The sequence below is a fragment of the Chiroxiphia lanceolata genome, chromosome 1 (assembly GCF_009829145.1).
Source record: "Chiroxiphia lanceolata isolate bChiLan1 chromosome 1, bChiLan1.pri, whole genome shotgun sequence".
NCBI lineage: Eukaryota > Metazoa > Chordata > Aves > Passeriformes > Pipridae > Chiroxiphia > Chiroxiphia lanceolata.
The window spans coordinates 38144082-38159215 of NC_045637.1; the positions used below are offsets into that span (position 1 = coordinate 38144082).

At 35.6% G+C, this 15134-nt stretch overlaps 1 protein-coding gene across 7 annotated transcripts in view; it reads right to left on the reverse strand.

Moving 5' to 3' along the window:
• Positions 1-15134, reverse strand: part of CHD7 (chromodomain helicase DNA binding protein 7) — a 131015-nt gene that overhangs the window by 32225 nt on the left and 83656 nt on the right. For all 7 annotated transcript variants that reach the window (XM_032675403.1, XM_032675322.1, XM_032675491.1 and 4 more), the window contains 9 exons: positions 14900-15038; positions 11566-11703; positions 10416-10481; positions 5662-5717; positions 4129-4243; positions 2698-2781; positions 1652-1789; positions 1434-1555; positions 740-983 (listed from right to left, as the gene is read on the reverse strand). In XM_032675403.1, coding sequence (XP_032531294.1) covers positions 740-983; positions 1434-1555; positions 1652-1789; positions 2698-2781; positions 4129-4243; positions 5662-5717; positions 10416-10481; positions 11566-11703; positions 14900-15038 — 1102 coding nt within the window. The remainder of the gene's footprint in view (positions 1-739; positions 984-1433; positions 1556-1651; positions 1790-2697; positions 2782-4128; positions 4244-5661; positions 5718-10415; positions 10482-11565; positions 11704-14899; positions 15039-15134) is intronic.

Consider the following 15134-nt stretch of genomic DNA (forward strand, 5'->3'; position numbering starts at 1 on the left):
CAGAAAATCTAAATGTATGAATTCACCACCATCACTTCCTTAAGATCAGTTGAAAATAATACTCCACAATATATCAAATCAGGTTGGACTTCCACTCTTTTTATTTTTCCTCTTAAGTGAAGAGGATTATACTGTTTTGCAATATCGTTCGATGTATGCACATTATTCTCCCCCAATTCTGTTTACTCTGGGCAAAGCCATGCACTTAAGAGTAGAGGTCTGTTGCTCTTCTTAGCTTCTGTTTTCCAAATAATTTTTTGGTTTTTACCCCTAACCTTTTCTGTACCTGCTTTCCTTCACTCACAGGAGCTATTCAACCTGAGCACAGTAACGCAGATTCAAAATATATTCTGACTTACAAAATTTGATTAAGAAGCATCAACAAGTCTAATTTCTGGAAGCAGGTCTTTCCTGGAATGGTGGGCAAAGATTTATTTTTAAGCATAGTTCCAATTAAAGTAGTTTTCTGCCAGCTCGCCTCAGGAATGCATAGTAACAAAAACCTTTCGTGAAACAATGAAACTCTAAACAAGAGTTGTACCATCCCTTGGTGCCCCTCTATTTCCAGCTGATCTATTGGTTGCTATTAAAAAGCACTCTCCTTACTAATACACGTATCTTCTTTATTAGCTAAACCCTAACATATCAGTACTGCAAAACTAATTGATGCTTAAATTAATAAACAACACTAAGGCAGATATAAAAAAAAAAAAAAAGAAAAATCATGAAGAGCTTTTACCTGTGGATCTTTGAAATACATTTCATACAACTGAATGGTCCGTCGACTTGCTTGACTCCCATGATACACAACCACATTTAACTCTGTCCAGGTGCGGAACTCCCTTTCCCAGTTGGGAATTGTGGACAATGGTGCAATAACCAAGAAAGGACCATGGATTCCTTTCAAATATATCTCATAGAGAAACGTAATGGACTGGATAGTCTTTCCCAACCCCATTTCATCTGCTAAAATGCAGTTTCGTCTGAAAACAATAATAAAAACAGTCTGAATGATTTATTCCTAACTTAAAACATAGAAAATCAGTAAGAAGATAGCCTGAACAAACCAGATATTTCTAAAATTGCAAGTTTACACTGAAAAGACATCATAATCTTTTTGCATTTTAAATAAATGTTATGATTTGTGATGCAATAAGCATGGATATATCTGTTCTATGTACCTCTCAAGTTCACAATGGGAAGGAAGGGGCAGCAGGGGGTATGCATGAACTCGAAGCATTTGCCACAAGAATCTATCTGAAATGTTCATGTTCCACCCCAAATTAGTTTGTATATGACTCCCACAGCAAAAAATGAGACGTAAATGATTCTAAAACCTCAATTTAGATGATTACTTTAAAAGGTTATTATTTCAAATAAGCTATAAAAGCTTCTCCAAAGCAGGATTCAGCAGTTAGCAATGTTTTACGTACGTGTTGTACCAATTGAAAAGAAGCCAGTTTACTCCCTCCAACTGGTATTCCCTGAGTTTGTTATTGTTTTTATACTCCCTGGAACTCTCCGATTTCTTCCAGTCATCGGCAGGAGGTCTCTCCTGTTTCAAATACAGCAAATCCCATTAGTGGTTTCTAAAAGACCACATTACTTTACTATTTTCAAATAAAATCCTCTATATGGAGCCAATTCTTACCACACGCTCCACTTCTGGCTCCCTAGACATCAGTTTCTCAAATTCTTCGATCTTAGCTTGGTCGATGTCTTGCTTGAGCTCCCAAGTGCTGTCTTCATAAGGAAGCGAACACCATTTCACCAGATAATGCGTTACAGGCTTTGTTAAGACAAAAATAATATTACATCACAATATAGAAAGAATAAAAGCGTAACCATTTTTACAGGAGATCTGCAGGCCAGATAAAATTCAAAAAGCTTTACCAGACCTGAATCAGCCAAAAGGATAAGCTAACAGCAGGCTGACACCTTGACAACCTAACGAAGTAAGATTAGAATGTGGGGAATGCAGGCTTTTCACTAAAACGAGCACACTACATTTGAAATCACTAAGGTTAGACTAAAATTTAGAAGTAAAACAATATTAATTTTTCAACCCTTACAATTTCTATGACTTACTACATATTGAAAAAAGTCAACAGTTATCTTTTATCAGTGTCAGCAAAAACTTCCCAGCAGGTAACTCAACCACTGCCATTCACTGACAGAGCAATATGGAAACACTGGCACAGTCAGTGAAGTTTTCTACTCTCCCAGGACCAAAAAGGAATCTCCTGAATCTTGTTCTGCAGAACAAGTCATTAAAAATGAAGAAACAGTGAATTCATGAACTCTTCCCCAACAGGTAGTCCAAACCATGTCTAAACCATTATGACACTTAACTAAGACTCTTTCTTGCTATTTTCATTTAAATTCTGCATTACATGCATGAATATCATATTCCTACTGTATTAAGTACCACTCCTCTGTTATTGTTGTTGTTTGGTTACTTTGTGGTAGGTTTTGTTTTAAATGTAGGTAACTCATAAGAAGTTTGGAATTTTCACTTAACTCCCTTTATTTTAGGGAAACTGCTATATTAGCCAATGTTTTCTCAGACACGTTCCTATTTTATACAGACATATACTGTGGTAGCTTCTGTAAGGGTTTATTATATTCACATTTCTAAACAATAAATTCTAAACACAATGTCTATATGACTACAGATGCACTAAAAGTTTTGTTTACCTCTCCATTATCATCTGTGCTACGTGAAACATCCATGATTCGATCAACTTCCACATAATCTGGATTAAAAAGCTCATCATCAATCTGTTCAAGGAGAGAGGCAAAAACATAAAAGATATCTCTATTAGCCCTTCCAAAGAGGAAAAATGATTATATATTTCACCACGCAATAATATTTTGGGTCACGGTGACACAGAATTTATATTTGGCAAACTTCAACATGTTAATTGAAATGCTACAATTCAGCAAGATCATTCCCCGTGAGGGAATCAGACTTCTCAGACTTTGTTAACTGGGCCTCTTAATTACTGTGTGAAACCTTTTACTGTGAGAGAATGTTTAAGAATATTTTAAATGAAGTGTGAAATTACAATTCACTAATGAGCAATCGAAAAGGCTTATGGCATGCAATGCATTTAGCATTCTTGAAAACTACAGCTTGCAATAAAGAAATTAGAGCCTTCTATACCAAGTGCCTTTGGATTATTTTATCTACAGGAATTGGCTAACAGCTTTATAAGCAAGATTTGAAGATTATTATTTCAAAAACAGAGAAAAGACAATGCATGCATACACAGTTTCTCCAAAAAATCACAATTTGTTATGTTCTTTCTTATTCCTTCAACAACTTACAGGATACACTTGCATACTAAAGCACTGTGTTTAATTTTATATTTTTATAAAAGAGACAGACAAAAGGATTAAAGACTATGTACATTTTAAAAGCTTTTTCTAAAACGAGAAGAAATTCCAAGTATTTACAATAATTTGTGATCCACTTGGAAAAAGATGAAAAAAAGAATATAGAAGCAATTCCAGGTGCCTTCACTGAGAACAGATGAAAATTTTCAATTTGCAACAGGTTTTGCTTGGCTTGAACAATATAGTAAAATAAATATAAATAAATAAATACAGTAGCTGACGAACCTAATTTTTTTTTTCTTAAAAGACAGCATTCTACTGAAAGGTAAGCTTTCAGAGACATAAATCAGCAGATCTGGTCTTTTATTGACAGGACCCCTGCCACATTACTGCTTATGGCTCTAAGTGAAATTAAATTGATGATAAAAAGCTTAGAATCCCTAGTGAGCAGCAGTCCATAACACAGAAAAATGGGATGCATTTTTTCCGGAATAATCAGCTCCCGAGAAAAGGGACATGGTACTGATTCAGTCATGCTTACAAAGCAAACAACTGGTCACTCACTTTAAAAATAACCCAAAAAACCCACTAGAGGAAAAAGTATAGAGTCAGGATAGATCACTTGCGTTTCATAGACTTGCAAGACTTGCATCCAGAATGGTTCTGCTTTATACCAGAATAAATGCTACTGATATATCACACAGTTATTCAAAATGTCCTGCTTGTATACAGAACAAGAACTCATAAGAACATTCCTTAAAACACCCAAAAGAAATAAACAAATCGTACTTCTGAAAGGAATTTGTTCTGGCCCTGTTTTGCCTTAAACCGCTTAATCTTCTGCTGAATTCTCTTGTCTTTGTCCAGCTCTTCCACAGATGCCCACTGACAGTGAAGGTAAGAACTAGAAGATGAAATAGAAAAATCTTACTCAAAACTGCTTCCATTGCAATCCTTATGTATCCCACTAGTATAACAAGATATTGTAGTGCTATGCTTGGAAAACTGGACACTATCTTTTTCATCATACAGATTATTAACAAATCATCATTCCTGAAAGTAATTATACTTACAAACAGAGAAACTTGCCAGGAAATAGAAACAACTCCCACTCAAAATTTAAATATATACCGTCTACATTTAGTGTTTGGTACAAAGCTAGGATGATTTTTATTGGGTATACTTAAAACATAAATATTATACAAGACATTTATAATAATGTCACTATCTAGCAATATATTCTAGCAAAGAGTAGGATTTTCAGAAGTTAATGAAAACATGCAAACATTTTAACTACTAACATACTATATAAATTTTTTTTGTGAGAACAGCATTGTAATCAGAAGTTGCTTATGAGTCAACTGCAGTTTTAACACTGACAGAAAGAAAAGAAAACCCCTTGTAAATGCAGCTCCATGGTAATAATTCCTCTTTAAGAAAACACAGAGTAAGGAAAAGCATCTCTGCCAAACTGACTTGTCCCACTCTATAAATTTAGAGTCTGTCAAAAGTTCTATTGCTAAGACATGAATAGTTATGACAAAAATTAATGTCTATGTAATAGAACTAAACAACTACAATTAAGCAATTAAACACCATGCAATAAACAATATAGTGCAAAAGGTACAAAATGACAGCATATTTAAAGTGAAGTCAACTATATGCAGTTAGCTGCAAGAAACTCACTCTCAGCAGATTTCTATCTCTCAGATAGAAAATTTGGTAAAATTAAACAAGATAAGCTATTTTTCTACAAGAAAAGTGAGCTTATCCAGCTCTGAAGTATTTTATTTTAAATACTGAATGCATTGCAGTTTCAGAGTCCAGAGGTGAAACAATATGCTGTTCTTGCCACTCTTAACATCCCTCTAATGGAGGGACAGTGATCTATTGGAATACGGAAAGCCATCTCTATTATCTTAGACATCTTGTTGAACACAAATCTTGTTTTTGAAACAACATCAAGGGTTATTTTTGAGTAGTTTGCACACACATTACTCTACAGTTGCAGTTAGACCTACACAGCTACATATGTATGAGCTCATGAATCTGCATGCATAATGAGCCTTAAAGCTTTTAATAGCAGAGCAACTTTACCTACGGATTTAATTTTGCAGAGAACACAAATTAAGACAACACTATCAAACCTAGCACCACCAACGCAAGCTATTTCCCTGTTTATTTGTCATTGTTTTGGATTAAATATTAGATATGCTTAAAGTTTGATAGTAACAGTTATATCAATTACAAAACCAGTTTTTGGAAACTATTTGGAAGTTATGTGAACTTAAAGATAGCAATCAAACTTATAACTTTACTTACAAGTTTTTGTACTTTACATAGAATTCCTCTATTTCTACCTCCTCTCCGTTCTCCGTCTATAAGAAAAGAAATGTTGAAATATGAATTAAACCTCTAAATAGCCCAATTTATAAATGATTAAAAGTTATCTGAAATATAAAATAAGGTCCCCACACAGATACACAAGTGGAGGTGTAGGAAAAGGTTTGTGGGGGAGGACATGGGTGAGGAGTTTCCTCCAGCTGCTTACCCAAGTACATAGTGCACTGCTTACTACAACTTCCAAGACATGAATCATTTGAACTCCTCCCTAACCACATGCAGCTTCATTCACAACCTCACCCCAAATCTGGCTTTCTGCCAAACCCACAGTGTTAAGTAGAAGCCAAGTGTACCATTTTCTCAGGCAGCAGCCAATTAGCAACTGCACTCCTGAATGCCATATGTATTATTTTTGGCTGGCTCATGGTAACTTTACATTGTGGGTTTTGTAATGTTTTAAAAAAGAGTTTTAAAAGGGGTTTATTCCTCCATATAGTTAATAACTCTAAACAAGAAGCCATATAAAACTAAACCTTATACCTCTGCTAGAATTTTAGTGCATCAGTGTTCATGGCTTTAGTTTTACTCAATGGTGCAATTAAATTCACTCAGGCAAGATGTCTCACACACAGAGCAGCCAAATTAAATTAACACCCAAAAACTACATTTAAAGCAAGGTTAAAATTGTGATACAAACCAGCAAAACCAAGGGCATTCAGTGCTAAGGGTTGAGACTATCCTTAACTCATCCCTAGTGCCAAAGCATTGCATAACATATGGCATGTAATACTTTGTTGAATTACTCCTGAACCCAGCCATAGGACAAACTAAGGACAGTGCACCAGGTACACAATTAGAATTCAGTTTATGTCACAACATTAACGGTTTGTGTTTACTAATGAACTTTGGAACAATTTTAAATAGAAGAGCATTTTCTGTTTTACATACTTTATCAGGGACAACAACATCTGTAATAAATATTGTATGCAGCACTAAATAGACAAAACTGTTGACTGCTGTGTAAGTCAACACTCTTTGTATTTATATACACACATTTTAAAAAGAGAGAGAAAATACATATACACACACAAGAGAGACTATGCTAAAGCTTGAATTGTCTCCTAGTTGCTGGCTAGATGTTACCTCCACAGCAGTCCAGTTAAGGAACAGTAACAACTGAATTAAACTGTGTTCTAGCACAGTAAAGTTCATTAATTTCTAGTTCCTGATTCACATAGTATTTCTTTGCTTCCAGACTAGCAAGGGATTTTATCAGTTAAGCATTTATATCACTCCAGTAGTCTGCTTTGTGTTCCTTTCTAGAGAGAGGAACAACACCAGACTTCAACTATTTCTCCCTAAAGAAAAGGAAGAAGATAAGGTATTCCTGGTACTACTTCTTGATCTTCTTGAATCCTCTGTCAAAGAAGATAAACTGTTCAAACTATCCCCAACCCCTAAACACAGGGAAGAAACTTCTCTGTCACTCACAAAGACACTGTCAAAGGAAGGAATCTGAAGACCATCAGGATTCTTCTTTAAACAAAAAATTTAAAAGGGTCTTTCTCAAGAAGGTATTCATATTTAGAGATCAAAACTGCTTTGAAAAAAGAAGCATTAATAAATGAAGATCACATTATCTGGAACTTATTCATTGCCCTGAGGCAAAACTAGTCTTTAAGAAGTCAACTCTAATTTTAAGACATTAAATTCTTTTATTTTCTAAAATGTATTGTGGCCAAGTCTCTTTGATTAGTGTTAAATCAGAGTCCTCTGAGATCCATCAATCTTACAATGACAACATGGTTAAACACCTTTACATAGAGGTTTCATATTAGCCAATTTAACTCCCCTCAACAGTATTTCAGTCAAGCATATTTTCTGTCAGCTGCCAACTTAATAACAATAATTTACAGTGTAGATCTCGATAAATCCTGTAACTCTCACAAGTAAAACACTTTTATATTGTCTAACAGGTAATAACTGGTCTATGTTATTATATGTTCTATGAGAGTGCATCAAAGATTCATTTAAGTAAAAGGTATTTCAGAAAAAATGTTCTTAAAATCTTAGTTTGGCATTCAACACTTATGCTCTCCTCCAAAAATCTAATCAAGTTCCAATTGCCAGCCCTCAAGTAGGAGTTAACAGTGCATAGGTTTGGGATACATGGGACAGCAGCTTATGACCCTGACATCACTGTTCAACCCCCACTACATGTACATTTACATTAACCAGGTAAAAAGGTGAGATAGAACATTTATGCAAAATTCTCCCAAAAACTGATTACAGAGACATCCTCAAATAACACATGGCAGACTTGGGCAATGCAGGACACTTCAAATTATCACTGCCAGCTGCAACCAGAATTGACAATCTGATCCACAGTCTCTGCAGATAACTGAGTAAACAAATGATCCCTTCCTTCAAGGAATGCAAAGCAACACATAAGAAACAATCACTTCAACTGATACACAGCACTAGACTGTAAACTTATCAGTTTGAGGAAGAGATGTAGGAGTTGTACACATTTCAATCAGATCTAATTCTCATGTATACTTGTAGGCAAAAAGTCACATTCAGATGTGTAACATGCAGGTATAATGTTGTACAAACTCCACATCTTTCCATAATATGTACTATTTGTGCTGGATACCATATTCAGTTCTAGACATTCCTTTTCAAAGTTAAGAAGCAGAAATTCAAAGGGGACTGTATAAAAAATTTCAACGTATAAACTTAAGACATTAGGTTTGGAAGGAGAGTGATACATATACTTAATGCTTTCTGCAAGAGGAAAGAGTGTTCAAGGGAATTCAACATTCCATGTTAAGGACAACAGGGGAAAACACTGTCTTTTATACTTCAAACGTGAACTAATTTCTGCCTTTTACCCTCTATGTTTCAAAAATGGCTGCATCCTATCTGGTAACTCCACAACCAGACTAAGACTATTTCTGAGAAAACCAGCATGATTTTGTGATAAGAATACTGCTCCAAAAGCGTAGTCATGATCTAATGTCCTGTACCTGAACGCAACATCTTTGTTACAATCTAACCCACTGAAAGGTTTCCTAGTGAAGCCTTTCCTCATGTTTATTTTATGCACTGGTCCTGATCGCAGCAATTTTACTTTGATTAGTAATCTAACAACCAGGGGTTTGATGACGTTAGTAAGAGTGTAAAAGACCTTTAATAAAAGCACAGTTGGATACTTCAGATGTTAAATATTAACATCCTGAAATCCATTTTTTTTTTTTTGGATTTTGGAGGAGTGGGTTGGGGAGAAGATCAGGGAAAGAAGAGACACCCCTCAAACCTGCAAATACAATCCATAAAAAACATTAAAGAAAAAGCTCAATATAGAGCTTGCCTCCAGCAGAGCATGCAATCAAAGACATGTAGGCAGCAGAGCAACCACTTCCCACAAACTGCAGCAAAATACACACTCCCCATGAGTAATCACACCTTTGTTTGCAGGGGAGAGGAAGAAGACAAGAATAATTGGTGAAAAACAGCTTCCAGTGTAAAGACATCTATGAAAAGACCACATTCTCCTCTCTTGCCTAGCAGACCATCAGGACAACTAATTACTCAGTTTATATTACCTGAAGTTTATCTTAAAAATAAGCCTATGATTTGAAACACAAAATATAGCTCTAGACTTAAAAAAAAAAAAAAAAAAAAAAAAAGCCCTAGAAGTTTTATGGTGTACAAGGTGCATAAACAAGTCAGACTGAATCACAGCCAGTCATGATGTTGCATGCATGTAGGTTTACAAAGTTGCTAATGACGTTAGGACAGTAGTAATAAAATTGAACACACAACCCCCGGATCAAAAAAAACCCCAAACCAAACCAAAAACCAAACCACCACAACATTGGGAAAAAAAAATAAATCCATGAGTAAAGGCAATTTTCCTTTCTCTAATTTGAAAATTAACACTGAGGAAAAGAAATAGTTCTGGTTAACTTGAGATCAATGTGAGTACTATATCTGTATAAGTCAGACAATTTTCTGTCCAACTATAGTACAAGTCAGAGAATTAGCTACACAAGAGTCTATAAAATATAATCATGCCCTTTTTGGAACAGTTCTTTTTCTACTTCCTACTCAGAGTTTTAATCTTTTGGAAGTGCATAGGCCAATCAAGTTGTGAAGCAGACTAGAAAAATCCGTAAGCAAAATAAGAATGTAACTAGCAACTAAGGCAGAATTAAAAGAGAACCTCACTGAATTTGAGTGTTTCTTTCACCATCTTAACATAGTGACAAGAGGATATAAATCACCTATACACGTAATATACTTGATCACATGTAAATCTGGTTTTAGTTGTTAAGCACAACCACTATCAAAAGATGCAAAAATCATGATTTTTGGGGGTAGAAAAGGCAGAAACTTGGGTTGCAGGAGTGTTCCCTCACTCCTCAAACTCCTACAAAACATCACTCTGAAGTGAAGAGCAACACAGATTTCACCCAGATATTTATATTTGCAAAAATCAATTTTTTCATCCAAGAAAATGGATGAAATGAGTAGAAGATCAAACAATCTGTTTTGTGTATGTGCATCCAAAAGCATACTGTCTAAATACACTTTCAGGGAACCCCCTGTATTCAATAGAACAGTTTTTCAATTTGGAATATCCAAGGTATTTTAAGAACTCAATAGGGGCTTCAGCAGAAATATGCTTAGCCTATTTAAAAATATGGGGGGAAAGGAGTTTGTTTTACCTTTTTCTTGACTGAACGGCTACTCATGATTTTCTCCACAACAGGACCTTCAGCATCAGCAGATTCCTACATCATAAATACCATACATGAGTTATGGGAGTGCATCTTTGTTACTTAAAGACTTCCTTTATTAGAAAAACTTTCAAATAATATCTTGCAACAGGAGCTTAATACACAGAAGGACATTATTCCCCTAGCATGAGAACTTAGAGGGGTCAAATAGATTTAATACCACAATAAAGGATTGAAGGGTACTTGTTTAAGCCCATTTTTAAAAGCTAATGCAACTCCAGTTCTCTCAGTAAGGTTGACATGCACAGATAAACAGGTATAACCACATGGGCAGTTCACCTCTCCTAAAATAATACACGCTTTCAGCACCATACAGTCTAAATATCAGACCATGTTCAGAAACTCCAGTGGGCTGTGTAAGCGTCCACACGATCACCACCAAAACTGCCTGCAATTCTCTATTACATTAATTCACTAATACAACAGGAGGCAAACCTACAAAATTCTCTTTCTGATAAGAAACAATTAACAATGGAGATCACACACAATATTTCACAAGGCTCAACAAATTGCCAAATGAAATACCAAAGAACATGTATATATTCTCCAATAGGTCATCAGTTAAATGAAGTAGTTCTTTGAAAAAGCACTACAAAACAATGAGATGGTTACAACAGTCATTCCTACAGTATTACCCCTCATCTTATTCAAACTATTTTATCCATCATTTACATTGCACAGAGAATAAAGTGTACCCTGCTGGGTACTACAAGGCAGTAATTTCATAAAGGAGTTCTTATGGTGCCTAGCAGCAGGGGACAAGCTTGAGTGGTTTATTAAAGTCACAGAAGCCAGACCACTGAATTCACAGAAGTAAATTCAAGATTCCTAGCAGTACAGTTTAGGTTTCCTCTAGGTAGAGACCATTAATTTCAAGGAACTTAGCTTGAACTTTCAAGCTGCGTATCATCAGCTTGAAAACAAAACCATGAATTGAGATATTCTTTAAGAATGTAAAAAAATAATGCCTTCTGGCACACTCTGACAACCATGTCTGAATATCATTCAGGAAAAGGGTCCATATTTGAACCTTCAATGCTGCAGTTACAGCCACCTTTTCAATCTGTTCATATCTGACCTGTTGCTCTGACTGAGAAGTATTCGAAGGAGAGTCTCTTCCAGCAGCATCAGCATCATCAGCCTCCTCATCTGAAATCTTGAACTCCAGGTCTTCCGTATAACGCTTCCTCTTCACCTGCCTACTGGAGCGTCGCTTCTGAATAGAAAGCATTAATATTTTTCATGAGAAACAAAACTGATGAGCAGCAGAATAACTGAGAAAACTTCTTTGTGTTTCCCAAATACACTAGTGTGTAGTGAATGCTATAATTTTTACAGCACCACGGTAGAAATACTACACTCAGGATACTACTATTCTGAACTCATGCCTGTTAGCTGTTCTTAAATTCTGTAAGCAAAAAACAACAACAAAATCCCAAAACAAAACAAAAAAACCTCAACCATAAACAAAACTCTACTTTATGCTTGTTCTGAGTTGGAAAGTGGGTTTCCTCCCCCTCCTCGTTTTTAACATTACTAAAACCATGCTAGAAAATTAGAAAGCCTATCTCAGAAAGCAATTAAAACCCAAGAAGTTGCACCTCTCCATTCACATCTTTGACAAACTTTGACAGATGGCCAATGCAGGAACTGAGCACCACCTTTCCACAGCATGGCCCACAGTGTTGCTAAGCAGTGACAACACACTTTCTTGCTCTCCCCATCCACCCAGTTGTACCAGGATTATCTTGTAGGGGAAACACAATGAAATACGATTTCCTCACTTCACTGACCCAGCACTGTTCAGAAAGGCATCCTGCTGCACAGCATGGGAAAAGACCCCAAACTAATAGAGGAAAATGAAAAACTTGAACCACCCCAAACTGAAAACATGATTTCTGTGTTACAACACCCTCATCACCAGGATGAGAGAAAGCTTCAGCAAAACCGCGTAAAACAATCTGTAAAATACACAAGCTTGCATTTGACAGAATTTACTCCTTGATGCTCAGTTGCTGGACATTATTTTCTACAACAATAAAATTCAAATTCCCAGATAGTCTGCATCAGGTTATATATCTTGAAAAGCTGAGAGCATATGCTGTTAAAGGAAACTGTCAACTTAGCATCAAGTGTCTCAATGGACTAATATATTTATTAAAAAATATACTGAATATCAATTGTAAAAAACCACCTTTATGAACTGATACACTACTTATTTATACAACTTTCTCAGCTACCACACATCTTCACTGGTACATGCAAAAACTTATGCAGCTTGTTTAACAGACCTATGCACCTGAGTCTCTCAATATACATAGATAAAATCAAATATTTACATTTAGATAGTTAGTCATGCTTTTTAAAGCACAAATATCTGATGCGCTTCACAAAATAAGAAATCCTTTCTTTAACTGAAAATGAAAATTTTGAGCCATGGTTAAGCTTACATCACCCTTTTAAATAATGGTGATGTGGCTTCTACCTTGAACACAGTAACTTAAGGGGGTTTCCACAAAACTGTAGCAATATTTTTATACTTCAAAACAGACACCACTTGACAAATTTGCATCTTCATTTACATAATTACTGATGGGAAAATACCAATTTTCTTCTGGCTGTGTAAGTAAGTCTTACCATTATTTTTGGTGCCAAAAATCTCTTTTTCCATTTCCCTAATAGAAAGAATGCCTGAAATATATAATGGTAGTTCTTTATTTGAATTTCACTGACTTGATGAACTTCCTGTTTCCTCTTACATTCATATGAAGTTTTGCAACTGATATGCATTATTGTCAGAAACTGTGCATGCATTTACCTGCATCAGATTAACTCATTAACTGATCTATAGGTAGAAAGGAGTAATAGGCTTGATAATGGAATATAAAAAGTTTGCATGGTAACACACAAAGGCAAGTATTTTTGCTCCTTAAATATAACAATGCATTGCTTTGTGCATTACTACATAATATCTTTAGAGAAGGTTCAGGATTTAACACTAAGAACACAACTGTGTTTTAGACAACTGCGTAACATCAATTTCAGCTGGGAAATGCAAACAAGCTTATTAATTCTAGCTGTCCTAGCACATATCGTTGGAACCCTTCCCCAAGTTTGTGCAAAGAAGTGTGGGTACAGTATACCATGCACTGTATGAGAAAGTATTAAGAAAACAAAAAGTTACCTGAAATACTTTATTACATTTAATTAAAAAGTGATGCAAATACCCTAACAGTTGTATTTAAAAAAAGTCCAAAGTTTATCACCAATTCAGTTTCACAAAGAGAAAGTTTTTGTTCCACTTCACTGAAAACAAGTAAACCATGCATAGATGTTGAATTGTAAACAGAATGTAACTCCGAAAAACTATCATCTCTGAAGTTTCTTCTACATCTTTTGTAAGTGTCATTAATCATGCTGAGAGAGATTTGTGGCACAGGACAGAAAACTTAATTCTTCAAACATTTTAACGTTTGCATAGTATAACAAGTTTTCTATTTCAGAATACATGGCTTGAACGAATCAGAAAGAAACACTCTTCTGTTGCTGTTTTTAACTAGAGTATACTAGGTTGCTCACATTTCCTAATACCCTACATTCTTCTAGAAAATAGTAAGAGGAAAGGCATAAACCATGTTTGTGTGGGACACCACTGCTTGCCAGAGTCTTCACTGGGCAGCTTTGACCATTCTCAAGTGATAATCAGTCTGGACATCTCTCATAACCAGAAGTGACACATCCACAACCTGATGTGCAATGGACAAATGCAGTGGATTTAAGTCAGGAGCTGACCACTTCTTAACATAGCTAATGACAGAGCACACAAAACTTGTCATTTATTCTACATCTATTTCCAGATTTTCTTTACATGAAATAAAGTTTGGACAGAAAGTGACAGGTGTGCAGTGGTCAAGAGAAATTAATCAATGCTAGCTCGTGACTGGCAGTCCTGCAGAAAGGCCCTTCATCCATTAAAGCAGTGCAGGTACAAGTCCCTGACATGCACGTTTCCAACACTGTGCTTTGTCATGTCTCACTCTTGATTTCAGAAGGTTCGCAAAGCGAATGCAAGAAGAAACACTGGGCTTATAAGCAAGATCTCGTAAATGGTACATTAAATGTACAGAGCAGAAAATTCAGCACCATAACTGCAAAAGCGATGGAAGAGAACATGTGAAAACTCAGCAGCACCTTACACATATCTACAGGTAACAAGACCACAAAGCAGAATTATGAAGAAAAATACTTGCTTTCGTAAAATATTCACCACAGTGATTTCCGGGTCTCACCTTCTTTGTAACCAACATAGAAATTACCCAAATAGCTGTATCTCTGTAACAAAGACCATGAGAACTACCATTTTACGCATCTAAGTTGTCAAAGCCTACACTGAACTTGAACAATAGCATTACCTGAACCCCTGGGTCATCTTCATCTTCAGGATGAGGTGATGGTGGTGGAGTTTTCTCCAAATCTGAGTTTTCTGAACCTTCCTTTCCCTTGTTAACCTTTTTCTTTGCAGCACTTGTTTCTGAATCTTGTTTCTTGTTACTGAAACAGAGGTATTTTTAGTAAGTATTTGTAAAAAAATATAAGCAAGAGGTGCTTAACAAAATAGTTAATCTGTGAGATTCTTTTTTTCTGATG